The sequence below is a fragment of the Phyllostomus discolor genome, chromosome 12, assembly GCF_004126475.2.
Source record: "Phyllostomus discolor isolate MPI-MPIP mPhyDis1 chromosome 12, mPhyDis1.pri.v3, whole genome shotgun sequence".
Taxonomy (NCBI): domain Eukaryota; kingdom Metazoa; phylum Chordata; class Mammalia; order Chiroptera; family Phyllostomidae; genus Phyllostomus; species Phyllostomus discolor.
The window spans coordinates 61,365,924-61,392,843 of NC_040914.2; the positions used below are offsets into that span (position 1 = coordinate 61,365,924).

The window sequence follows — 26,920 nt, forward strand, 5'->3', positions numbered from 1 at the left end:
GTCAAACTTGTTTTATTTGCTTACACCGCAATTTTAGGCAAGACCAGTGATGGATGAGTCTAACCGTGGAGGAAGAAACCGTGGAAGAGGAGTATGACTTTTTAAAATATTTTAAAAATCTTTAAATTGTAAAATATAGACAACATTTTACTTTTTAAAATAATCTGTGTTCTTTTATTTTTTATGATGTAAAGATTTTATTTATTTATTTTTAGAGAGAGGGAAAGGAGAAAGAAAGAGAGGGAGAGAAACATTGACTAGTTGCCTCTCTCACACCCCCAACTGGGAACCTGGCCCACAACGCAGGCATGTGCCCTGACTGGGAATCAAACCAGTGACCTTTCTGTCTGCAGGCCAATGCTCAATTCTCTGAGTCACACCAGCCAGGGCACATTTTACTATTTTTAATTGTACTGTTAAATTGTGATAAGTAATACCCTTAAAAGGGAGAAAAATCCTGACACATGCTACAACGTGATGTCAAGTGAAACAAGCCAAACACGAAATGACAAATACCGTGTGATTCCATATAAATTGGGTACCTAGAATAGTCAATTTTATAGAGACAGAAAATAGAGTAGAGGTGATAGGACCGTGGAGAGGAGGGGATGGGGAGTTACTGAATGGGAGTCAAGGTTCATTTTGGGATGGTGAAAAGCTCTGGAGATGGATAGTGGTGATAGCTGTACACAGCACTGAAAATGTACTCAATACTGCTGGATTATTTCCTTTAACATTGCAGATTTTTATGTCTATTTTACCATGATAAAGTCAGCAGAAAATAGGATAAGGGTAAAGGCAGAAGAGTAATGATTCTACAGACAATAACATTAAACTGTTTTATAGAGTACCACGCTGACCAGTGTAGCTCAGTTGTTGGGCATCGTTCTGCAAAGTGAGTGGTTGCAGGTTTGATTCCAGCTCAGGGCAGATGCCTGGGTTGTGGTTTTGGTCCCCAGTTGGGGGCCCGTTCGAGAGGCAGCTGATTGATGTTTCTCTTTCACATCGATGTTTCCTGCAGCAGAAAGAAAGAAGGAGCTCCTACCCTTTGCAACAGCATGTATGGAGCTGGAAAGCATTATGCTACGCACAATAAGCCAGGCAGTGAAAGACAAATACCATATGATCTCATGTTTAACAGGAACCTAAACAAAACAAACAAGCAAAATATAACCAAAGACACTGAAATAGAGAACAGGCTGACAGTGACCAGACGGCAGGGGGGAGGGAATTTCAGGGGAAAAGGGGAAGGGTTTACAGGAACAAGTATAGAGTACACATGGACAAAAACTAGGCGGGGTGGAATGGGAGGGAGGTGGGGAGGGCTGGGTGGGCAGGCTGGGGTGGGAGTAAAAGACAAAAATTCATTCCAAAAAAAAAACCATCGATGTTTCCCTCTCTCAAAAAAAATAAATAAACATTTTTAAAAAAGAAAACTGTTTACAAATTACTTACCATATGCAGGGGGCTGTACCAGCAGGGAAGAGTGAATTCTGAAAAAGCTAGAGAGAAGGTAGTTGGGCCAGGCCAGGAGCCTGGCTAGGGAACTGCGCCTCTGCTTCCCTCTGGCTGGTTCTGAAGATCCTGACCAGGCAGTATGTGGTGAAGACACCAAGACAGGAGCCATGCTGCCTGAGTTCAAATTCTGGTTCAGTCCTTTCTAGCTGTGGGCTCAGACAAGTTACTTAACCTTTCCCTATCCTGTTTCCTTATCTCCAGTAGGAAGGTAACTGTTTCTCCTCTATAGGAGGTTGTGAGACTAGGTGAGTTGAAATGTATAAAGCATTTAGTTCATAGCAGTGCTCTGCTAAATGTTAGCTTTTATTTTTATTATTAATAAGGTGTAGAGCAAGGGAGTTTTGGGTAGAGGAAATCATTTAAGCAAAAACAGGATGTTAGGAGAGGAAAGGCCAAGCTAGACTGGATTTAGTGGGTCAGATAGAGTGAGTCAAGTATTCTGAGCAGAGCTATGTGAACCAAAGGAGTGTTCTGTGAAGGCGCATCTTGACGAACTGGCCTGGAGAAGCCAGAGACAGCAAAGAGCCTCTGAAGTTTGAGTTGCAATAGGAATGAAGGGATCCAGAATATACTACTAATGTAGAAGGTTGTTTCCTGAACTTGCCTTCTCTGCTTCCCAAAAGAATTCAAGAATCATAAGTCTCCCCAGGAGTTTCACAACCAGGGAGGATTGACTGCTATTGCCAGAGACTAGAAAGGCACTACTGGGATAGGAAATCACCTAAACAGATATTTTCACAAAACTATCATATCTCCCATCTATTCTCCTAAGGGCTCATTTCTCTTTCCTCAAAAGTCATTTGTTTTACCCCCAGATTCTAATCACCTCTTTGAGACATTTTTCTGTGAATTCTCTCAGATGTGAATAAGAATCTGTTTTCTCTCACTGATCTGTCTTTTGTCTGTTTAATTTCCAGGCCCCAATATTCGGAACCTAAGTAAGTAGAGGAAAAGTTCCCCAGGACAAGTATCTGATTGATAGCAAAGGGAGTGGTAATATGAATGAGGCCCTGGCTGGGTGGCTCAGCTGGTTGCAGTGTAGTCTCCTACACCAAAAGGTGGGTTTGATCCCAGTTTGGGGCATGTAGTCAATCAGGAGGCAATTGATTGATGTTTCTCTCCCCCTCTCTCTAAAATCACTAAACATAAGGTGAGGATTTAAAAAAAATTATTCATTTGGTGGCTACAGTGAACTAACCCACATTTTTAAAAAAATGAAAACAAGCTTCAGTGATGTCTTTCTTTGTGGAGTGGGTGGTGGGGGTTATCACAGACTAAGGTTTTCACACCAGTAGAGTAAAAATTTAGGGGTCAATTGTGGGAAATAGAATGCAACCATTCGACTTATCACATGTCACTTGAGAAGACAGAAACCTTAATTCCCAGGGGTCTTTACTGGGAATTCAGTTATTGATAACTATTGGATGTCATAGGCTTCTTAGTTCTGGGTTGACCCATTTCCTGTCTGCTTCATTAGGTCTCCCAGTGTTTTGGTGTATGAATATTTTCATACTGAAATACATATTATTTCATGATAAGCTACTTCTAATTGCTTTTTTTAATTTATTGATTTTGAGAGAGAAAGGAATGGAGACAGAAACATGTTCCTCTTTTTTTCCTTTTTTATTATAAAATCTTTCATTACAAAAGTCATAAGCATGTAATTCTTTAAAACATTTTTTTATTATTGTTCAAGCACAGTTGTCTCCACTTTCCCCCTACCATCCACCCTCTCCCTACCCACACCTACCTCCCCTTCCCAATCCTACACCCCTTTGGCTTTGTCAGTGGGTCCTTTATATGTTGCTCTTCTTATTTATGCATTCATTGGTTGATTTTTGTATGTGCTCAGTGGAACTAGCAACCTTGGCTTATAGGGATGCTCTAACCAACTGAGCTACTATGCCAGGGCCAATTTCCTTCTTGCAGTTAACTGTGCACCTAAGCAGGTTGTGTTGTCTGCGGGATTAAAAAAAATTATTCATTGACTTAGAGACAGGAACATCCTGTTGTTCCATTTACTTATGCATTTATTAGTTGCTTCTTGTATCACCTGACCATGCATCCGACCCGCAGGAGGGCGCTCTAACCAAATGAGCTACCGGAGTGAGACTGAGAGGCTGGAAGAAAACAATTATGTAAAGTGGGCGTTCCTGACCAAGTCACTCCGCCCCATGCAGGTGGCTCCGCCCCCAGCGCCGTGCGGCTCCTGCCACACTCAACATGGCGGCGGGCCGGTCCAAGGCCGCGGTCTGCCCAGGCGCTTGAGCTGGTCACACCTGACGCATGCCACACTAGTTATGGCGGATCCCCGGCGGGACCCTGGCAGCGGGGCTCCTGAAACGTGCGGTCTGGAGCAGATTTTGGAGGCGTTGAAGCTGCTGCTGAGCCCGGGAGGTGAGAGGACGGACCTCTGCGCAGGGCTGCACCCGGGACTCTCAGGGCCGCCATTCTTCCACGGCTGCCCTGGATCCTACACGGTGCGCCCCCAGGCCCTCGCGGGGCCTCAGGCCCTGGCGGCCGCCCCGGCCCTGGGGGCTTTGGGCATTGTCCAGCCTAACACTACCATTGAGTAAACCCAGGCTCAAGGAAGCATGGGCTTCGTTGAATATTGATGCTAACCAGTGTCTCCTGAGCGCTCACCTGCCGGGCACTGTGTAAGCGCCTGGGTACGTGGTTTCACTCAGTCTTTACTGCAGCGCTCAAGGCAGGGACTGCAGCAACAGCCTCAAAGAGGGTAGGCGCTGGTGAAGATGAGGTGAGGTCCCAACCTCTTGAGGGCGCAGGATCTAATGTGAATGCTGGAGATTTGTACAAAATGTTGAGGAGTCCCGAAAAGGCAACCAGTGACTTTTGAGCTGGATTTGGGGAGAGTATTTAGTGATTTACAGTCTGAGGAGGATTTACAGTCGCTTTTAATCTTTCGTGGTGACAAGATCTTCCCAATTTAGAATTTTAAGATACCTTGGGAGTGCGTTAGCCTGGCACTCGCCTTTGACAGCTGCAGACACTCAAGTCTCTCTGAAGACATAAGTAACCTGCCCAAAGATCATGCGGTCCAATTAGGGATAGGACGCGGACCTAGAGTCGAGGTCTTCCAAATCCCCTTCTCTAACCAAAGCAAATTATTCCGTATGGATCCTCAGTTGTTATCTGGAGATTTGAAAAAGGACACAGTTGGAGTGGCTATTTGCGGGGAAGGGGCTTAGTCAGGATGAGCAAGGCAAAGTACATGAAGCAGCATGAGTTGATGTTCCAAGTGTCAAATTTGAGACACCCAGTACCCCCGCCCCCTGCCCAAACTGAAAACTCCCACATACCTGGGGAAAGTGAAAATAAGTTATTAATAATAGTAATTGAGTGCCTACGAAGTATCAACCCCTGTACTATGATGTTTACATATACATCATTCAGTGCTCACAACAATCACATGAACTAGGTATTACTTGTATTACCTCTTACAGATGTTGGAACCAAGGCTCAGGTACATTGGAAACTGCTCAGTTTCAGTCTAGTGAGTGGCCAAGCTAGGGTTTGAATTCAGGAGACTTCCCCGATAGTGTGATAACTATACTATGTTGCCTCGATGAAGGAACGGCAAAATGGAGTTTTAACTTGCTAATTGGGAGAACATTTGTCTAGCAACTGCAACTATCTCAAATATGACTGAGAGCAAAGTTAAATAAGCAAAAAAAAAAAAGAAGTAATTATCACAAAGCACATGTACTTCATTTACAGAAGGCCTCTAGACCTTGAAGCGTATGTACTGGAATTACATACATGAACTCAAAGTCCAAGCATTCCTATTTGAAAAAGAATGCTTTTTTTAGTATGGTTAAATGACATTATTTTGCACATGAAGCTGCCTGCTGTTTTTCTTGATCATATCAGGTGCTGAGGGCATTAAAACATACCTGTGCATTACGACTATTTACATGTCCCTGATGGACAGAGGGAGTTGAGGAGACAGGATGAAAGTATTAGTTAAAATTGCAGCTCCCTGCACTAAACCTTTTTTGAGCTGTAAACTGTCTACCTTTGAAGTAATATGTACTGAGAGTTAACTGCATATAGTATTTATCTTCAGTGCTACTGGAAATACAAAAATGTGTAACAACTTGTGCTCTCAAGTTTCTCATCTGTTTGGGGAGGTGGTACTGTGTACATATAAACCAAAGATAGTCAACATGTCAGGATAACGCTAGTGGTGTGTGGATGGTACAGCTAGCAACGGGGTGAGGCTGTGGAAGGCCACAGCGGGAGGAGAAGTGAGTGTAGGCGGGAATTCACGTTTGGGCCACCAGAAGTTCTGCTGCATTAGGCACTTCTCTTTCCCTGCTTTCTATTTCCATTCTCTAGCATGGGGCAGGTGAGAGTATCTCTGCCTTCATTTTTAGGAATCGTGTAAGCAGAATTTGAAAGAAGTTTATCAATTTTAGTGTCTTGTTTGTAAAAATAAAAAAAAGGGGCCAGTGAGTGCATAAATGTAGATGCACTGGACCGTTGTCATTAACTTTGAGTTACAGGGGAGAGAAGGGGCTGAAAATGTCAATAATGTGTAAGTAATGAAGCTGTATCCCACTCATTTTTGCATGCCACATTGTTTTATACTCGGGACGTAATAAAAAGTACCACACAAACAGTGAAGTCTGCTTTTAAACGTCACAAAGCATAGATATTTAAATTGGCGATTGGAGAGAATAGATAATGCTGTTCATGAGGGCATCATTTCAACTTTAAAAAATTATTTAATTTGAAGAAATAAACACATAAAGCAAATTACAGCATAGCTGGTACTCAGATAAATGGCCAAATCTGGGAAACATTGTTTTAAGGCAGCAGATCTCAAATTTTTCGGTTTCAGCACTCTTTTACACTCTTAAAAATTGCTGAGGACTTAAAAGAGATTTTCTGTGGGTTATATGTACCAATATTTACTGTGTGAGAAATTAAGACCTTAAGAAAAACCTTTTACAATTATTTAAAAATAATATTAATAAACTCATGACATGTTAACATAATGACATTTTTAATGAAACCATATTTTGCAGAATAAAATAACTTAGTGGGAAGAGTGACATTGTTTTACATTTTTGTAAATTTCATTAATGTCTGGCTTAGTAGAAGACAGCTCTATTTTTACATTTGCTTCTCCAGTCTGTCATGATAGGTTGGTCCGATTGAAATAGATGAGGAAAATCCAGACTCACATAGTTTTGTAGTTGGAAAAGAGAAGGGGTTTCAATCACCTTTTCAGATAATTGTGTGTGTTCTTTTATACTGTGCTGAAAACCAAGAATTTCTTAAAGGTTAGTTGCCCTGTGGAACCCGAACTCAGTGACTTTTTATACTTGGTGCTCTCACGAGAGAATGAGAGCATAAAAGGCAAGTGATGCCTTATTATTAATACAAAAATAGTTTTGACCTTGCAGACTCCCTGAGAGAATCTTGGGAAGCCCCCTCAAAACCTGAGTCCCTGTACCACACCTTGAAAACTGCTGCTTTAAGGGAATGCTTTTCTTTTCAAGATTTTATTTTTTACCACCAGTAGAGGGCAGAAGAGTCTGCTTTATTAAAGAGCTCCATAAATAGCTTTTGTTTTAAATCACTTTCTTTGTGTCCCTTGTTTGGGTTCAAAGATTTTATCAAGTCTCAAGAAGTCACTTAGAGGTTGTTTAGTGATCTTAATGGGCAGCGGCAACCAGCTGTGAGAGCACTTATTTCCTTTTTAGGTGTCTTTAGCCAAAGGAACCACATTTCATGCCAGTGAGTCAGAACAGTCCTGGATGGCCCTAGAGAAGTACTGGAAAATGTTCCTGATTCTTATTATTTTAAAAGAACAATGTTATTATACCTTTTTATTTTTATAAAGTTGTTTATGTTCCTTAGAGTAGAGCTTAAAAACATAGAAGCTAAAAAAAAATCAAAATGTCCTCAATTCCACTATCTTGAGATTGCATTTTGGGAAATACTATTTTTCTTTTTGACAAGGTCTCATATACCACCCACTGTTTTATAACCTTAAAATAGCCTTTGTTTTAGTATGGAAACAATTCATATTTACTGTAAAATGTTTAAACCATATATAATTAAGCCAAAAAGAAAAATCCTTATCTCTTCACTGTTTCTCCCTCTCTCAATAGATAATTTAATTTAGTTTTAATTTGTTCCTCCACTGCTTTTTTGAAAATAAAAGCAAATAATATGTTTCATATTCCCTTCCATTCTTACACAAAAGGTGGCAAATGTATACATTTTTCTACATTTTAGTTTCAAATTTTAATTTATAGATTTGAGAGAGCGAAGGAGGGGGAGAGAGAGAGAAAGACAGGCATCGATTTGTTGTTCCACTTGCTGATGCATTCGTCGGGCGATTCTTGTATGTGCCCTGACTGGGGATGGCACCCACAACCTTGGGGTGTGGGGGTGACTCTAACCAACTGAACTACCCAGCCAGGGCTACTTTTAAATTTTATTTTATTATTAATTTATTTTTTCTTTTTTGAAATTTCATCAGGAAATCTTTTAAAATGATATTTTATTGATTATGCTATTACAGTTTTTTCTGGCTTTTCTCTGGTTTCCCCCTCCACCCAGTGCCCCTCCCTTAAGCAATCCCCCCACCGTTGCTCACGTCCATGGGTCATGCTGATAAGTTCTTTGGCTACTTCATTTTCTATACTGTACATCCCCAAGGCTACTTTTGTAATCTACCTATTTGTACTTCTTTTTAAAATTTTTTTTTAAGATTTTATTTTTTTATTTTTAGAGAGGGAAGGGAGGGAGAAAGAGAGAGTGAGAGCAAGAGAGAGAATCATTGATGTGCAGTTGCTGGGGGCCGTGGCCTGCAACCCAGGCATGTGCCCTGGCTGGGAATCGAACCTGCGATGCTTTGGTTCGCAGCCCGCACTCAATCCACTGAGCTATGCCAGCCAGGGCTCCTACTTGTACTTCTTAATCCCCTCACCTTTTCACCTATTTCCTTTCTCCGCCCTCCCATCTGGCAGCCTTCTGGCAACTAACTTCTTTTCTTTTGCTCTTAAGAGTCTCTCTTTATGTTTAACCTTTGGCCTTTTAACTAGGATGTATCTTGGAGTGGGCCTCTTTGCATCCATCATAATTGGGACTCTGTACTTCCTAGACTACTTCCTTCACCAAATTAGGAAAATTTTCTTTCACTATTTTTTCAGATAGATTTTTAATTTCTTGTTCTTTCTTTGCTCCTTCTGGAACCCCTATGATGTGAATGTTGGACCTCTTAAAGTGGTCCCAGAGGTTGTTTACACTATCCTCATTTTTTGCATTCTTTTCTCTTCTTGTTCTGCATGGTTGTTTTTTGCTTCTTTATGTTCCAAATCATTGATTTGATTCTCAGCTTCATCCACTCTACTGTTGTTTCCCTGTAAATTATTCTTTATTTCAACTAGTGTATCTTTTGTTTCTGACTGGTCTTTTTATGCTGTTGAGGTCCTCACGAAGTTCCTTGAGCATCCTTATAAACAGTGATTTGAATTCTGTATCTGATAGACTGCTTATCTCCATTTCATTTAGTTCTTTTTTCTGGAATTTTGATCTGTCCTTTCGTTTGGGCCATGTTTCTTTGTCTCCTTGTTTTGGCAGCCTCCCTGTGTTTGTGTCTGTGTATTAGGTAGAGTGGCTATGACTCTGTGTCTTGGTAGTGTGGCCTAATGCAGTAGGTGTCCTGTAGGGTCCAGTGGCACAGCCTCCCCTATCACCCAAGGTGGATACTCAAGGTGTGCCCATTGTGTGGGCTGAGTACACCCTCCTCTTGTAGTTGAGCCTTGGTTTCTGTTGGCAGATCAATGGGAGGGATTTACCCAGGCCAGTCAGCTGCATGGTTTGGCTGTGACTACTGACCACCAAACTCCACTATCTATGGAGGATCATCTGTGCAGGGGCAGAGTGGTGGTGCTCTGACGTGGTCTGTTGCTGTCCACTGGGTGCGTTGGCCCTGGGGTTTCCCAGGTGGTGGAGGCCAAAGTCAGCTCCCACCTGTGTTTTGCCTGGGGCACCCTGCCTGAGCTCTTTAAAGCAATCTGAGAAGGCTGCTCCTTGTGCTACTTAGAGATTCCTAGGTGGAGCCAATCTATTCTGGCTGCGCTAGAGACCAGGTGGCTCACTGAGACCAGCTGTTGCTTGTTTGATAGGATTTAGGAGCCAAGACCAGCCATTCTTATGGAAAAGCAGCTTGGGTGGGCCTGCAAGTTGGGTCCGGTGGAACCTCTGTGGATGTCCAAGGTGGGTCACACAGTGTAAGCCAGGTTGATGGAGTCTTAGAAAAGGTACCAGTCTAGTGGCTGTCAGGGGAGGGCTCAGCAAAGGGACAATGACCTCTGCTCTCCCAGATGCCAGACACTTTAGTTTCTCCCTATATACCACTAGTGCCCTTCAAGCTGCCACGCCGGTGCTGGATCTCAGAGGGAGTGAGTCTGAGTAGGTGGGTCCTGTGTGTGGGCTCCCCAAGAGGAACCACTTAGGGCTCCAGCAGCCTCCTCCACTGACTCAGTCCTCGCTGGTCCTTCCAGCCAGAAGTTGTGGGGGTTTATCTTCCTGGCACTGGAACCCTGGGCTGGGGGGCCTGGTGTGGGTCTGGGACTCCTTGCTCCTGGGAAATCCCTCCTGAGTTTTTATCCCTGTGGGTGTGAGGGTACCCTGCTCTGTGTCTGCGTCCCTCCTGCCAGTTTGGATGGATGCGGTTTCTTCAATTCTGTAGTTGTCAGACTTCCATTCAACTCCGTTTCTGATGTTCCTGAGTGAAGGTTGCTCTATAATTTTTTAAAGAGATTCTATTTGGTTACTTTTAGAGAGGGGAAGGGAGGGGGAAAGAGAGGGAGAGAAACATCAATGTGTGGTTCCCTGTCATGTGTCCCCCCCACCAGGGACCTGGCCTGCAACTCAGGCAAGTGCCCTGACTGGGAATAGAACCAGCGACCCTTTGGTTCACAGGCCCGTGCTCAAGCCACTGAGCCACACCAGCCAGGGCTCAGTCAGTTTACTGTTAGTAGACATTTGGGTTGTTTCAAGTCTTTTGTTAATACAGGAAGCACTACAATCTACGATGACTATCTTGTGTATATGTCATTTTTGCCTGTGTATTTATAGGATAGATTCCTAAAAATGTAATTGCTTGGCCAAAGGTTAAATGCCCATGTAATTTTGCTAGATACTGCCAAATTTCTGTCCTTGGGGGGGTGCCATTTTAGCTCTGCCAGAAGTGTATGAATAGTGTGTGTTTCTTCCAAACCTTGCCACTTAATGTGTTATAAAAGTCGGATGTTAGCAGGTTGGTAGATGGGAAGTGCTATTTTAGTACGGTTTTTTAATTTACCTTTCTTTTAGGAGCAAAGTTCATCGTTACCATGTTTAAAATTCATTTGCATTTTCTCCATAAACTTCATATCTTTTGCTTACATAATATTTTGTATTCTTTGTTCACTTTAGAATATATTTAATGAAAATGTCATCAAATAGTGTTCGATATAATTTAATGGCTGCACTGAGAACAGTTTGAATGAATCTTCAGTGGTAAATGTTCAGCTTTCTAAATTTCTCTTCTAGCTACAACTGAGGCCCAGTAAGGGGACTGAGAGTGGCCTCTGCCTTCAGAACACAAGTGGAGCCTTGGCTGGTGTGGCTCGGTAGACTGAGTGCTGGCCTGTGAACCAGAGGGTTGCTGGTTCAATTCCCCATCTGGGTGCACGCCTCAGCTGCGGGCCAGGTCCCCAGTGGCGTGCGTGTGAGAGGCAACCACACATGGATGTTTTTCTCCCTTTCTTTCCACCTCCCTTCCCCTCTGTCTAAAAATAAAATAAAATCTTAAAAAAAAAAGAACACAAGTGGAATAGAAACAAGCTAGATGAAGTGTAATGTGTTAGGGACTCGATTCTGACTACATCTGAAGTGCTGTGGGAAGGGAGGAAACGTGGTCTTGAATCCTGCCTGGGCTGGGGTGGCGCAATTAGGGAGGCTTTCCAGAGGCCTTGGTGTCTGAGCCAAGGCTCAGGATGAGCTCCAGGAGCGGGCAAGGCATTCCCACTGAGGAAGTGTAGTTCGTTTTCCATGCATATTATTTCTATCTCTTTTTTTTTTCCCCTTAAAAGGATCAGGCTCCAGTTCACTACAGATCCCAAAACGTGATGTCTTGTTGGCTACTTTAAAATCTAACCTGTCTGCTTTGGAGGACAAGTTTTTGAAGGAGCCCCACTGGAAGAAACTGAAACTGCTAAGGGAGGACGTTGCCAGCGAGGCAGGATGGCCCCAGAGCTCTGCGGACGTCACCTGGAGCTTTACCGCTCAGGCCTTGCTGCTGCTCCTGTGCTTGAAGGAAACCATGCTGCGCCTGGCGGCTGGTTTCAATCCACGTAAAGCCGACCCCCGGACTCCGGAAGCCGCCCCTGCCCTGAGCCCAGATACACTCAGTATCTCCCAGCAGAAGACCGTCCAGTCAGTTTTACAGTTTGTGGTCACCTTGGGGGTCTGTCCTTACCTCATGCCCGGTGTTGGAGTCCCTTTGAGATGCAGGACTGAGTTCGGGGCTGTTGTTCAAGACGTGGTGTGTCTCGATGCTGCCCCCGATGCCACCCGGAGACTGTATGCCAGCTGCAGGGTCCTCCTGAACGTTGCTCAGCACGCTGCTCTGGGGAGCCTGATTTTCTGCCGCCATTTCGGGGATATTGCCGCTGGTCTGTGCCAACTGGGATTCTGCCCAACCAAGAGAAAACCACTAAATTCCGAGGAAGAGGTAAAATAGATGTTGAGGGAGAGAGAGAGGCTGTGAATATGCCTGTGTGAGTGTGTATGAATATGTATATATATTTGTGTGTGGTTATTATAAAAGATAATTCTTAGTTTTTTGGAAAGGGACTGATGGAAAGATCTAGAATTTCTATTGAATGTCAAAGTATATCCAGTAGCTAAATGAATCTTTCTGGGGGGTTGGAGCTTTCATTTATTAGACGTTAGCCGTTTGCACGCCTGGAGAGGCCACTCTGCCTGTCCCTTCTTGTCATTGTATGGAACAGCTATCGCAGGCTAGTAATTTTTTTTAAATTACTTTATTGTTCTTATTTCTTTATTTTTAGAGAGAGGGAGAGGGAGGAAGAAAGAAAGGGAGAGAAACATCAATGTGAGAGAGAAACACTGATTGGTTGCCTCTTGCATGCACCTGACCAGGGACCGAACTTGAAACCCATGCATTCACCCTGACCGGGAATTGAACTGGTGACCTTTGGCTTTGCAGGATGATGCCCAACCAACTGAGCCACACCAAGGCCATTTCCTTTTTTTATAAAGTTGTATATAATACTTGCCTTGGAAGGTGGATGTGAGGATTTAGGTTAATGTGTGTAAAGTACCTAGCCCAATCCCCAATAGTGGCTCCATGCCTTCTTCATTAAAATTCTTGGAAGGATTAAGTGAGATAAAGTAGGTAAAGCACTGGGTACACTATTCGTTGTTGTTATTAGGCATTAGGGGCATGTGCCTGTGTTGCTGACAGGAGGTGAGGTTTTGAGTATCTGGACTGCAAAGGTGCTGTGGAAGTTACAGAAGCATAGGACACAGTCCTTTTCTCAAACAGCTCCCGCATTAACTGGGGAGGCAAGATGCACAAGTCTAACATAGCAGTGACCTCTGCTCCCCCGTGAGAGGACCACCCTTTCCGGCATAGGACCTGGCCCGGAGAAGCTGCCACTGTGTGAGTGTAGCGGGGGTCAGGGCAGCGTGTACGCAAGGTAGTTCGTCAGCCACTGCAGCCAGATCTCACAATGCCCACCCTCCTCATTTCCTTGTCACCTTTCTGTGTCACCTTTCAACTCCTTTTCGGTTCGCTCCCTTTGCTATTCTCTCTCCTGCCTGTGGTCACAGACATTTACCTGAAAGCCGCTATCACTTGAGCAGTGACAGGAGTGTATGAGCTCCCCCAGCGCCTTTATGTGATGTGGAGCAGAGCACCATGCTCTTTACGACAGGGTGTGAGTCCTGACAATTCTGTCAGTTCTGGCCGCGTGCACTTCCCTGATACAGGGGCCTCTGGTCCACAGGCTTTATTACTGTTCCTGGGGCTAGGCAGTGCCCAGGGATCTCGGGCAGGAGGGGGAAAAGGGGAAACACACAAGAAGGACCAAATGGGAAGTGGGGAGAAGACATTGACAGAAGGGGAAACCTGAAGCTGGACAAACCCCAGCTCTGGCCGCTGCCCTGAGCAGCTCCCAGACCTCTGCAAACAGCGGTACCCTGGCTGCTCGCTGTACCCGGGCTGCTTTGGCAGTTACCAAATGGGGACTGCACTGTTGAGGCCCCAGGGCACCCCATGAATAGCACCCCTCTTTGCTGCCCAAGTTCTGAATGAATTAAAAGACATTCAACAGTGTAAGAGAGATGAAAATTCAAAACGTCAACTCTATTACTCATAAAGTTGGGGGATATTGCTTCTGGATGGAGATACATGGGCTTCCTAACAGTGCATCCCAGGGTTAGACACACTTACTACTCCCTCCCCCGACCCCCGTTTTAAGGAGGGCTGGGAAGCTGCAGCGCCTCTGCTCCATGGTGTGGGGCAGGCCTCTGTGGACCCGGGGCAAGGAAGAGCAGGACAGAACGTGCACTCACTCCGAAGAGGTGGAGGAGGAGCGAGCCGACCTGTGCCTGCCAAAGCCAGCCAGGCAGTTCACTCCACACTCCCTGTTAGGGTGAGTCAGTAAGACCCCCTTCGCAGAGGGGAGTGAGGGGATGGAGAGAGGGCCGGGGCGTTTCAGTGTTACCGCTTCCTCTGGGGAAGGAAGCCAAGGAGCTGGACTCCCTCCGCCCTCGCACGAGTCTTAGTGCAGCTCTGTAAAACATTATGTTCCTGCGCCTGGTTTGCATTGCGCCAAAGCCAAGCACGTGTTTCTTTCAGGTGATAACCGAAGAGGAAAGAGCCGTGTCTAGGAAGGCCCTGAGAGACGTCTTGGATCAAGTGTATCAACCGTTAGCAGTTCGAGAGTTGCTTTTCCTCCAGGGAGGGCCACCCCAGGTAGGTGTGCAGGCCGGGGGCGCTTGTGGGTGAATCGTTAGTGATGGTGTGCAGTGTACTGTCTTCTCTTGGGAAGTCCAGTAACCCAGGCAAATCTTATTTCGTCTTTTACATCATTAAATGGTATTTGTAAAACTAAATTTTACTGATTCTTAGGATAACTTAAAAGGATTTTTCTTTTAATGGAATGATGGATGCTCTTCCCAAGAAGATGGCAGTTTTATTTGAAATATATTTTATTCATATTGAAACTAGATATTTTTTTAAAGATTTTATTCATTTATTTTTCGAGAGAAAGGGGGAGGGAGAGAGAGGGAGAGAAACGTTGATGTGCGAGAGACACATTGATCGGTTGCCTCTTGCAGGTCTCCTACCGGGAACCTGGCCCAAAACCCAGGCGTGTGCTCTGACTGGGAACCAAACCATCCATCTCCCACTTTGCAGGCCAGCACTCAATCCACTGAGTACACCAGCCAGGGTCTGGATATTTTTAAACTAAAATTTGGCTGTTTGACAATGCATTTTTGGACAGAAATATTTGGACATCTTATTCTTTGAATGGAGTATTTGAAGTCGAGAAATTAAAATAAGAGCTATTATTGGGACTATTTTTAGCTCCTTTGAAAAACATAAAAGTATATATTCTACTAGGCATAAGATAGTGTCTTTTTTTTCCTTAAAAATAATTAGTTATCTGAAATGACTGAATTTGAGGATGTAGGGGGGATTATCTATTTGTGTTTAGGACCTAAATTTTGGTTATGAATCTCCATGAGTAAAGCATGAGGGGCCAAAAGAATTGACTGTAGGCCAGGAACAAGGACCAGCTGAAGGTGGCAACAAAGAAATCTCCTAGGTGAAGTCATTTTCATGTCATCCTTAGAACAGTACTAGGCACCCTGGCCCCCCTCCACCCCACTGCCTGACATTGGACTCCTCTGGCCTCACACTGTGCTTCTCTGAATGAATGAGTCCACAGTTCACCAGATTAAACCAAATGCGTTATGATGACAGTGTGGTAAAAAGCAGAGACTCTAGAGTTAGGCACACTGGGATTCAACCCCAGTGTGCAGCTGTATGAATTAGTAGATCTTTCCATCCCCCAGTTCCCTTACCCATAATATGAGAGAGACAACAGTTGAGATTATGTGAGGGGTTCTTAGCACAGTGCCTGGTACATGATAACTCTCAATAAGTGGTAATTATTACTCCTCCTCAAAAGAGAGAGGACAGGTTAGTTAGGATTAAATGTTTCTATCACTCCCTGGCTGGCATAGCTCAGTGGATTGAGCATGGGCCTGTGAATCAGAGGGTTGCTGGTTCAATTCCCAGTCTAGGGCACATGCCCAGGTTGCAGGCCAGGTCCCCAGTGGGGGGCATGTGAAAGGCAACCACACATTGATGTTTCTATCCTTCTCTTTCTCCTTCCCGTCCCGCTCTCTAAAAATAAATAAAATCTTAAGAAAATGTTTCTGTCACTAACGTTGGGGCTCACATTGTTAAGTGTAGTGAAAAATAGGGACATCAAGTCTGTTTGTTCATGGAGCTCCACGGAGTTCTCACAAAGGAGCCCTTGAGGAAACCCAACTCTGTTGAAATTCCTGCGTCACCAGGAATCCCAGTAGTCCAGACCACGGAGGCAAGGCCTGCATGGCGTCTCACCGTCGCCACCTGCCCTCCCAGTGGTGAGCGATGTTCGCAGGGTCTCCTTGGGAAGCTGGATCCTTCAGCGGGAAGGATTGCATTCGGAGACTGGTCACGTTAAGCTTGTGTTCCCAAAAGCTGGATTTTATTCACTGATGTGTTTGTCTGTTTCTGGGTTTGAACCTTCACTGGCTATTTCACCTGAAGTTTCACTGTATTTCTATTTGCTTAAAAGTGATACTGAAGACGGTTTTGTAAATGAGAGTTCTTTCTTTTTTTTTTAAAGGAAAAAATGTTGCTCTTTTGAAGTCTGTATAGGATATTGTTCCTTGTGAGTCTGTCTCCGTATATGTATGTTTTAATCATTTCTCCACATCCTAACTATTTCACTGGCATTCATTTCACACCTTTCCCTTCCTTTTTCAGTCCAGCACAGATATGAAGACACCAGTGAGGTGTCGGGCCCCAGCTTGGCTCCGGCGTCTCTGTGGGCAGCTGCTCTCTGAAAGGCTGATGAGACCCAGTGGTGTTCAGGCAGTGGTCCGGGGCATTTTGGAAGGAGCAGGTGGTAAGAAATAAAACGTTTGTTGCTTTGGTATATCCATTTTCCTGCACGTCAGAGTGATTTATTGGTCTTCCACATTTGCCTTTAAAACCTGGTTGAGACTATACTGTGTCTTTGTGGGGATTAAGGAGGTTAGACTTGGAAGCTAAACCTTAATGAGTTTCTTTTCCAAAGAAACTCGTTTTCTTGCCATTTTTCTAAAACAGTCATGATACACTACTCACAGTGTTGAATTAATTGTCAGCTTTTTCAAATGATTTATAAGAAGAAACCATTGCAGAGAAAGTTTAAGGAAAACCCTGAAGACAACGTGAAATTCTCAGTGGAAAAGGGACTTGGTAGCAGGTGCCAAGGGGACTTCGCCTCAGGGCTTCAACCACGAAATAATGGTCTTGAAGCTGGGCATACCCCAGAGACGCACATGTTGGGATGAAGTTTTAGATTCATTTCCACAGTTATAGTCTCCCCGTTTGTAAGGTTTTATTTATTAATTTCTTTTTTTAGAGAGAAGGGAAGGGAGGGAGAAAGAGAGGGAGAGAAACACCAGTGTGTGATTGTCTCTCACACGCCCCCTACTGGGGACCCTGCCTGCAACCCAGGCATGTGCCCTGACTGAGAATCGACCTGGCGACCCTTTGCTTTGCAGGCCGGCACTCAATCCACTGAGCCACACCAGCCAGGCCTCCACAGTTATATTCTCTAAGTCCTCATTAATAGGAAAAACTTAATTATGTTAAGCATGGTAGTATTTTCATTTATATCTTTTGTTTAATTTTTTTAAACAAAATTGTACATGCTCATAGTAAAGAGTTTAATAGGTTGACAAGGCCGACAGAGAAAAGCAGTGGTCCTTTCACCAATCTGCTCCGTTTCCCATCCCTAGAAGCAACCACTTTGAACTCTTTTAGAGAGTTTTTCTGATACTTGCCTCTGTATTTCTAATGATAATGCCTACATTGCACCTGCATCATTTTTCAGTCTTAGGAATCATCTATTAACTTCTTACCGTGTGTGGAAAAGGATTTTGTTCGCTTTCACAACCCTGCCTTCATTCCCCCAAGCATGCTCTCCATCTCCTTGATAGCCATATCCTAATTTGGGTTAGATCAATATTCAGTGTTTGTAGTCTTCTAACTATGTAATTATTTTTTATAGCTAAGCTATGTAGTATATTATGACTACTTTTTTTTTTTGTCTGACTTTTGTACTTCCTGGGGTTAATAGTCTATTTTGTTTTTTATAGTCTGTTAGTCTGTTTTGTTTTTTAGGTAGTTGTCGCTAATCTATTTTCAAGCTTTCCCCCAGTTGTTTAAGACATTCAGAGACTCCAGACGTTCTGTCGGTTTCATCTTCTTGGGGACTGCTCTCCGAGTCCTCTCCAATCCGGGTTAGGTACCTTCTACACGGCTGTCATCCTAGGCTCTCCCTTCACCTTTATCCTGGTGATCCTTTTGCTTCTTTTTGGTGTTCATTTCCTTATTTCCTGTATCCTCTGCATATTCTAACAAGTTACCGCAAACTTTGTAGCTTTTTGTTGGAAAATGGCATTTAAACTGAACCCTGAGGGTCGAGTTGGGGTTTCTCAGTTGACGAGTGAGGGAAGACTATTGTGGGCATGCGTGAAGGAACGTGGGAAAGGGTGCAGTGTTTTGAGGAAGTTTTGGTGAGGACAGAGAGTGGTGTGACGCGGAGGGGGCAGTGGCCACATAGGGGAGGCCCGTGCACCCAGTTCAATGTTTCAGACTTGATTCTGAGGGCAGTGGGAGAGAGACACGCTGAAGCCCACATTTTAGAGATACCCGTCTGGCTGGTTGGTGAAGAACGGTCTGGGTGAGAGCAGGAGCAGGGAGCAGGGGCGTCAGTTAAGAAGCAGTCGTCAGAGAGACCACTGTGGCTCGGTCAGGGGTGGCCGTGGAAATGGAGATGTATGAGGACAGAGGAGAGAGGGCGATCAACCTCGACTTTCCACTTCTGGCCGTACCGGCAAAGGTGAGGTCAGTGTGCTTGGCAGGCACTGGTAGGTTTGATCTCCAGTGGCTGCAGTGTTGCCTCCCCGGTTCTGCCTGCAGTGGCTTCTGGGGCCAGTGCAGTGAACAGTGATCAGCTACCCCGAGAAGTCAGGCAGCTCTGTTCTGGGATGCAGTTGTTTTCTTGGGGTCCATTTGATCCCCCTCACCTGGCTTTTTTTATTATTTTATTTTCTTTAGAATTTTTATAAGAGTTTATTTGAGCCAAACTGAGGACATATGCCGGGGAGCAAGATCTCAAATGCTCCTTGATCCTGTCTTTTAAGCCTTATTACTGTGGGTCTAGCACAGCCTTCAATCTAAGGTAATGTGGCCACACTACTGTGGCCTTCTGAGATTTTGCTTGAAGCCCCGTGTATTAGGAGGCCTTCCCTGCTCACCTGCGGGAACACAGACTGTTCTCAGCCCCATGTGAACTCTGGGGATTGTTCCCCTTATTCCGTTCTAGTCGTTCTTGGCCCAGCCTTTGGCTTTGTTCCTCACACACGAGATTACATGATTCAGATAAAGAGAAATAATACTATTCATAGTAATAAAAACTGAGAAGAAGCTAGTACAGAAAGTCTGTGAATAATGTCAGTTAATCCAGTGTTGTTTTATTGTAACGTTGATGAGATGCCCTAGGAGCCGAACTCCTGTTTACGTCCGTTAGCCTACGGTAAGACTGGTCTCATTACACATCATTTCACTTAAAGTGGCACAACCTATTGAAGACGTTAAGTGAGGACATACTGTATTCAGTCATATGAACAATATTTCAATAAGTGCTATTTTTTTCTCTGAACTTCTCAGGATCCAATATCGAAAGAAAAGTGCAGACGGATAGGTTATTTTATAGAAGGAATAAACAATTTTCAGTAGAGAAAAGACACTCGCTGTCCTAAATTTTAAGGACCTTGTGGGAGACCGCTATGAATGTTGACATCTCCATCCTTCATTGACAGCGGGGGCGGCTGGCGGGAGTGACGCAGAGGCCACGGCCGCTGACTGGAAGAAGTGCGACCTGATTGCAAAGATTTTGGCCTCCTGTCCCCAGCAGTCTCTTTCCCCAGAGGATTACTATAGGGATATCTGCCCCCAGGTAAACGGTTTTGTTTCTTTTGAACCTTTGAGGATTATCTGCTTATTTACAGAAAAAGAACTTTTAATGTTCCTCTAACATTGAGGTAAAAGCAATATAATATATGTTTTTTTAATTTAGTTTCAGAGAGAGGGGAAGGGAGGGAGAAAGAGATGGAGAGAAACATCAATGTGTGGTTGGCTCTCGTGCGCGTGCCCCCCCTTCCCCCGCCCCACTGGGGACTTGGCCTGCAACCCAGGCATGTGCCCTGACTGGGAATTAAACCGACGACCCTTTTTGCAGACTGGCACTCAATCCACTGAGCCACACCAGCCAGGGCTCTGTGTGTTTTTAATTAGTTAAAAAATTGGTACTAAATAAACAAGGTAAATTAATATGGTACCCAATTTAAAAACCACAAACGAGTAAACAGAAAAGTAAGCTTCCCTCTCACTTCCTTCCGTTCCTTAGTCCTTCAGAAGTACTATTACCAATTTCTTGTTTATTTTTCAGAGATATTCTGTGTATTATGTATATACAGTTATATGTGTATATATAGTCTAATTTCTATCCAAATGATATGCTACACACACTGTTTTTCATTTTGCTTTTTTTTTTAGTTTTTTTTTTTTTTCAAGATTTTATTTATTTATTTTTAGAGAAAGGGGAAGGGAAGGAGAAAGAGAGAGAGAAAAACATCAATGTGTGATTGTGTCTTGTGTGCCGCCTACTGGGGACCTGGACCACCACCCAGGCATGTGCCCTAGACTGGGAATTGAACCAGTGACCCTTTGGTTTGCAGACCTGCGCTTAATCCACTGAGCTACACCAGCTAGGGCTCATTTTGTTTTTTTTTTTAACTTAACAGTGTACCTTGGAGATTATTTCATGTAGTCATTTTGTATAGAGCTGCCCCATTCTTTTCCACAGGTATATAGTATTTCATTACATTAATGTATCGTAATTTACTTAACCAGTCTCCTAATAGATATTTCAGTTATTTTCATTATTTTGCTATTACAGGCCATGCTGAAGTTAATATTCACAAGTCTTATACCATAGGAAAAATTTCTAGAATTGAAATGACCAGTTCAAAGGGTATAAACATTTAAATTTTTAACTGACTCTATTTATTTGTTTTCCTACTCTTCCATCTACACAACATGTTACAAAACCTTTCTGTCTTGGCTAATATGATAGGTGAAAATTGTGGAAGGAGTGTTCTTAATCAGTAGTCCCCCTGTGTTTAGATGTGAGACAATGGCTTTTGAAGTACAGTCCGGAAGGAAGTCGGTCATCTTACAGGACAAAGTCAGCGTGTGCAGTGATGAATAAAGTTTCTGAAACTGGTCACTATAGTGTTGGTACTTGGCAAAATGATAAAATCAAGTCATAGGTTTCCGGCTTGCTGGGTCTCTTTCAGGCAGTGTCAGAAGGCACAGGGATTCTCCTGCCTGCAGAAAATGCAAAAGTCACTTTTAAGTCAGGGACAGAAATATACTTTTCTGTCAGTTGCTTATAGACTGGGCTAAACCCTCTCAGGCACTGGAAATCTAGGTTTGTCTCTGAGAATAAAATAGCTGTTGTCTGGGGTAGTTCAAAAACAACAATCTTCAGAGTCTAAGTATATTTGTATGTCTTGACCCAGTAAATTCATTTGGTGGTGCTATTCATAATAGCCAAGTTTGGAGAGAAATGGAATGTCTGAATATATTTTTGAAGAATTTATAACATGCCCTGGCTGGTATTGCTCAGTGGATTGAGTGTGGGCCTGTGAACCAAAGGGTCGCTGGTTCGATTCCCAGTCAGGGCACAAGCCTGGGTTGCGGGCCAGGTCCCCAGTATGGGGCACACTTGAGTTGTTAAATTGAAAAAAAAAAACAAAAAAACGATTTTGTTGAATCAATGTTATTGCAGTGGATTTATCTTTGGGCTTAAAGACATTAGTGTTTTCTCTTCTCAGTTAATGTAATGCCCCTTGTCAAGAACCTGGTATTTACTTAATGTACTTTTTCTTTTAGATTCTGGATTTATTCCACTTTCAAGATAAATTGACAGCACGACAGTTTCAGAGAGTGGCCACCACCACCTTCATCACTATGTCAAGAGAACGCCCAGAGCTGGCGGCCAAGTACTTGCTTCGGCCAGTGTTAGCGCCTCTGTGTCGGTGTCTGAGTACAGCAGGTAAAGGAGGAGGGCCGGTGACCGGGTCCCTGCACGTGGCTTCCATCTGTGGTAGTTCAGTTTTACCTTTCCTCCCCAACATTTTAGTTTGATAAATCTAGTTCACGTCAGTTCCAAGAAGAGTACCATGGACCACCCCTCTACACTTCGCCTAGGTTAACCAACTGTTAGTTTTTGGCCACATTTGCTTTATCTTCCCTCTTTTACATGTGTACGTTTTTTTCTGAAACATTTGAGAGCTAGTTGTAGACATTGTCTGTCTACAGAATTTATTCAGATTTCTCTGATTGTCCCATGAATTTCTTTTATAGCTTTTTTTTAATCGAGAATCCAGTCAAGAATCAGACATTACATTCACTTACGTCTTTTCAGTTTCTTTTGATGTAGAATAGTTCCTCAGCTTTCCATCTTTCACCACGACATTTTTGAAGAGCCCAGGTTACAGAGTGTTCCTCTATTTGTATTTGTCTAATTGTTTCCTCCTAATTAGATCCAGGTTAAACACTTGAGCAGGAATGTGACATAGGAGGATGGTTTTTTCCTCAGTCTCCCTCACATTAAGGGGCATATGTTCTCAGTTAATCCCGTTATTATCAATGTTATATTTGATTAAGGTGTTAGCACACAGATTTCTCCATTGTACAGATACCTTCCTCCCTGAGTAATTAGTATTGTGTGGAATGATAGTCTGAGACTGTATGTGTACAGTTTCCCAATAGTCTTTCATGCTGTGGTTTGGCATCCATTGATGAGTCTTGTCAATAAAATGGTGATCTTCTATTTCTTTTGTTACTTCTATTTTGTTAAATGGTATTCTGAAAAGAAGATCTTTTCCTTCTCCCTACCTCACCCCTTTTTAAATAATAATTACTTAGGTATCAGTATAGATTTATAGATTTCTTTTTTAATTGGTTACCAAGCATTCCTGTCCTTCATTTTGGTGCCCATATTTCCCCATATTTGGCCAGTGGGTTTAGTTCTGTTTTAATGTTTTAAAAGATTGGCATTTTCCCTTATTATGTTGTCATGCTTTATTGAGTTTAATGCTGGGATGCCGAGTATCATTGTAGCATTCTTAGTGATTTAAAAAAAAATTTCTAAACAGTAGTTCCTAAGGTTAAAAGTAAAAAAAAAGTTTGATGTTATGGTTAAACCAGATTTAGGTCTGTGTAGACTTTGTGTGGCAGTCGTTTTGTAGTAGGACGTTTTCTGGGTGTGTGTGGTGGGGTGCGGTGGCGAGGGGTGGAGAAGGTCTAATTCTTTTATATAGTAAATCTTTACCTGGTGGAGCCTTGGTGAAGTGAACGTGATTTGGACATGACAAACATGATACTTGAGCAGATACTTAAAATTCCTTTGTATGTTTAATAGGAATTTAGGAATCCTAGAATCAGTATATTCTTCAAAAAATGGGTTAAAATTGAAGGATTCTTTCTGTTGGCCTCAGTGAAGATAATTTTGGTTTTTGTTTTCTAGAGATTCCAGAGAGTGACGTGGTGCCAGGGACGATTTTGGTGACAGAAGAAGAACTTAGTCGATGTGTTGAGGACATATTTAAGGTTGGTACTTTGAGTCACTAGTGGTTTTAGCTATATTTGTGCTTAATCTTTTAAAATTATTTTGTCGCCCCGGCTGGGTAGCTCAGTTGGTTGGAGCATTGTCTGGTCCTGCCAAGCTGGCAGGTTTGGTCCCCGTCCCATCAGGGCGCATACAGGAAACAGCCAGTGATCGCGTACATAAATGGAACAACAAATTGACATTTCTCTCTTTCCTTTTCTCAAATCAAGAAATAAATTTAACAAATGAAATAATTTTGCCCTTTTTATTGGTACTTTAAGAGTTAGAATGATTAATGTTAAATTCCAAATTGTAAATGTTTTCATTTTAAAATTTTATTTATTTATTTATTTTTAGAGAGAGGATAAGGGAGAAAGAGGGAGAGAAACAGCAGTTGGTTGCCTCTTGCATGTCCCCAACTGAGGACCTAGCCCTCAACTCAGGCATGTGCCCTGACCAGGATTTGAACTGATGACCTTCCAGTTTGCAGGCTGATGCTCAAACCGCTGAGCCACACCTGCCAAGGCTAAATCTTTTTACTTTTTGAAATTAGAAACCATAAGATGTTAGTGAATAAAACTAATAGATTTGATTTTTTTTTATTTATTGACTTTAGAGAGGAAGGAACACAGAGAAACATTGATTTGTTGTTCCACTTATTTATGCATTCATTGGTTGATTCTTTTTTAAAAAAAATTGGTGAAATTTTTTTTAAGACAGAGGGGAAGGGAGGGAGAAAGAGAAGGAGAGAAACATCAATGTGTGGTTGCCTCTGCGTGCCCCCAACTGGTGAACTTGGCCCGCAATCCAGGCATGTGCCCTGACTGGGAATCGAACTGGCAACCCCTTTGGTTCACAGGCAGGCACTTAATCCACTGAGCCACACCAGCCAGGCCTGCATTCATTGGTTGATTCTTGTGCATGCCCTGGCTGGGGATCAAACCTGCAATGTTGGGGTATCAGGACAATGATATTCTAACCAATGGAGCTTCCCAGCCAAGGCAAAACTGACACATTTTGAAACTCTCAGTTTCGCCATTTACCTGAATGTTAAACAGTTTATATTCTCAAACTGGCACATGCCACTGATGAAGGTATGTCTTTTAAAGCAGTTAACAGAGACATTTACAAAACTGTAGGTTTCCTAAAAGTATATGTACATTTTGAATCTACCTTACAACTTTTGATAGTGATTCTCATCATAAAGAAGTCTGAATAAATGAATCCTGCAAATGACTTATCTAACTATATACTTAAAATGAAAAGATATAAATTGCATATTATATGATTTTATGATATGAATTAAATATGTATTTGTAGGCAAAAATAAAATCCATTGTGTTAGGGCCAGGTGGATTTGGGGTAAATATTCTTTTTTAATGTGTATTTCAATAAATTTACAGTAGTATTTTACTATAAAAAGTATTAACAAGAGGCCCTGGGTGGTGTGGCTCAGTGGATTGAACACTGGCCTGCGAACCAAAAGGTTCAATTCCCAGTCAGGGCATGTGGCTGGTTGCAGGCCAGGTCCACAGTTGGGGGTGTGCAAGAGGCAACTAATCAATGTTTCTCTCTCACATCTATGTTTCTCTCCCTCTCTTCCTCCCTCCCTTCCCTTCTCTGTAAAAATAAATAAATAAAATCTTTAAAAAATATTTACAAGAGTAAACAACCTTTAAAACTGTGCTCCATCTAAAAAGGTGCAGCCACTTTGGAAAATACTTTGGCAGTTTCTCACAAAGTTAAACATGGAGTTATATGACCCAGCAGTTCCACTCCCAGATATATACTCAAGAAAAATGAAAACATGTTCACAAAAAAGTCTGTACACAAATGTTCACAGCAGCACTATTCATAATAGCTAAAATATGGAAATAACCCAAATGTCTATCAACAGATGAATGGATAAACAAATGTGATATATCCACATAATTTACTGTTTTTTAGCCACAAAAAGGAATGGAGTATGGATATATACCACAACAGATGAACATTTAAAAATTATAATTAAAAATTTTAAAAAGAAGCCAGACACCAAAGACCACACATTGTATAATTCCATTTGTATGAAATGCTCAAGATAGGCAAATTCATAGAGACAGAAAGTAGACTAGTGGTCACTGGGAGCTGTGGCAGAGAATTCGGAGTAACTGCACATGAGTATGGGGTTTCTTTTTTTTTTTTATTTTTTATTTACTTATTTTTAGAGAGGGAAGGGAGGGAGAGAGAGAGAGGGAGAGAGAGAGAGAGGGAGAGAGAGAGAGAGAGAGAGGAGAGAGGGAGAGAGGAGAGAGGGAGAGAGAGAGAGAGGAGAGAGAGAGAGAGAGAGAGGGAGAGAGGGAGAGAGGGAGAGAGAGAGAGAGAGAGGAGAGAGAGAGAGAGAGAGAAAGAAACATCAAGGTGCGGTTGCTGGGGGCCATGGCCTGCAACCCAGGCATGTGCCCTGACTGGGAATCGAACCTGTGATATTTTGGTTCACAGCCCATGCTCAATCCACTGAGCTACGCCAGCCAGGGCGAGGTTTCTTTTTAATGTAAGGAAAATGTGCTTTAATTAGATAGTGGTGATGGTTATATAACCTTGTGAATATACTAAAAACCACTGGATCGGACATTTTAAGAGAGCAAATTTTATAGCATGTGAATCATATCTCAATAATTTAAAAATTTATATTCCACACTTCTCATTTCTTTTCTATGGCAGTAAATTAAACATTTTAGAGTAACTTTTCAAATTTTAGTTTATTATGAAATATAATAGTTCAAACATACAAAAAGTGTGATGAGTAAAACACTCATATACCCATCACTCAGCTGAAATTCTCCACCTACTCATCCCTGCTGTCATTTCCCTGGCTTCCCACCTGAAGGGAGTCACTGTCCTGAATTTGTATTTATTATTCTGTAAATTATTTGTAGTGTTGTTATGCACGATTTTAAATTTATTTATTTTAAATTTTTTAATTGCATTTATTTATTTTTAGAAAGAGGTGAAGGGAGGGAGAAAGAGAGGAAGAGAAACATCAATGTGTGGTTGCCTCTTGCACGCCTCCAACTGGGGGCCTGGCCTGCATCCCAGGCATGTGCCCTGACTGGGCATCGAACCGGCAACATTTTGGTTTGTAGGCCAGTGGCTCAGTCCACTGAGCCATACCAGCCAGGGCTGATTTTAAATTTATTTAAATGACATTGTAATGTAAATGATTTTATTTCATTCATTTTCACTACTAGATGTTATTCCATTTTATGACTATATCACCATGTATTTGTTTATTCTTCTATTGGGAGACAGTTGAGTTGTTTCTATGGAGCTTTTGCCAATCTGTTATGTAC

At 42.8% G+C, this 26,920-nt stretch overlaps 1 protein-coding gene across 1 annotated transcript in view; it reads left to right on the plus strand.

The window, feature by feature from the left end:
- Positions 1-3,727: 3,727 nt before the first annotated feature.
- TANGO6 (transport and golgi organization 6 homolog) overlaps positions 3,728-26,920 on the plus strand; it is a 132,926-nt gene continuing 109,733 nt past the window's right edge. Inside the window, exons 1-7 of the mRNA XM_028534769.2 lie at positions 3,728-3,915; positions 11,640-12,280; positions 14,435-14,551; positions 16,622-16,763; positions 19,732-19,868; positions 21,869-22,031; positions 23,508-23,590. Coding sequence (XP_028390570.1) covers positions 3,819-3,915; positions 11,640-12,280; positions 14,435-14,551; positions 16,622-16,763; positions 19,732-19,868; positions 21,869-22,031; positions 23,508-23,590 — 1,380 coding nt within the window. The 5' untranslated portion in view covers positions 3,728-3,818. The remainder of the gene's footprint in view (positions 3,916-11,639; positions 12,281-14,434; positions 14,552-16,621; positions 16,764-19,731; positions 19,869-21,868; positions 22,032-23,507; positions 23,591-26,920) is intronic.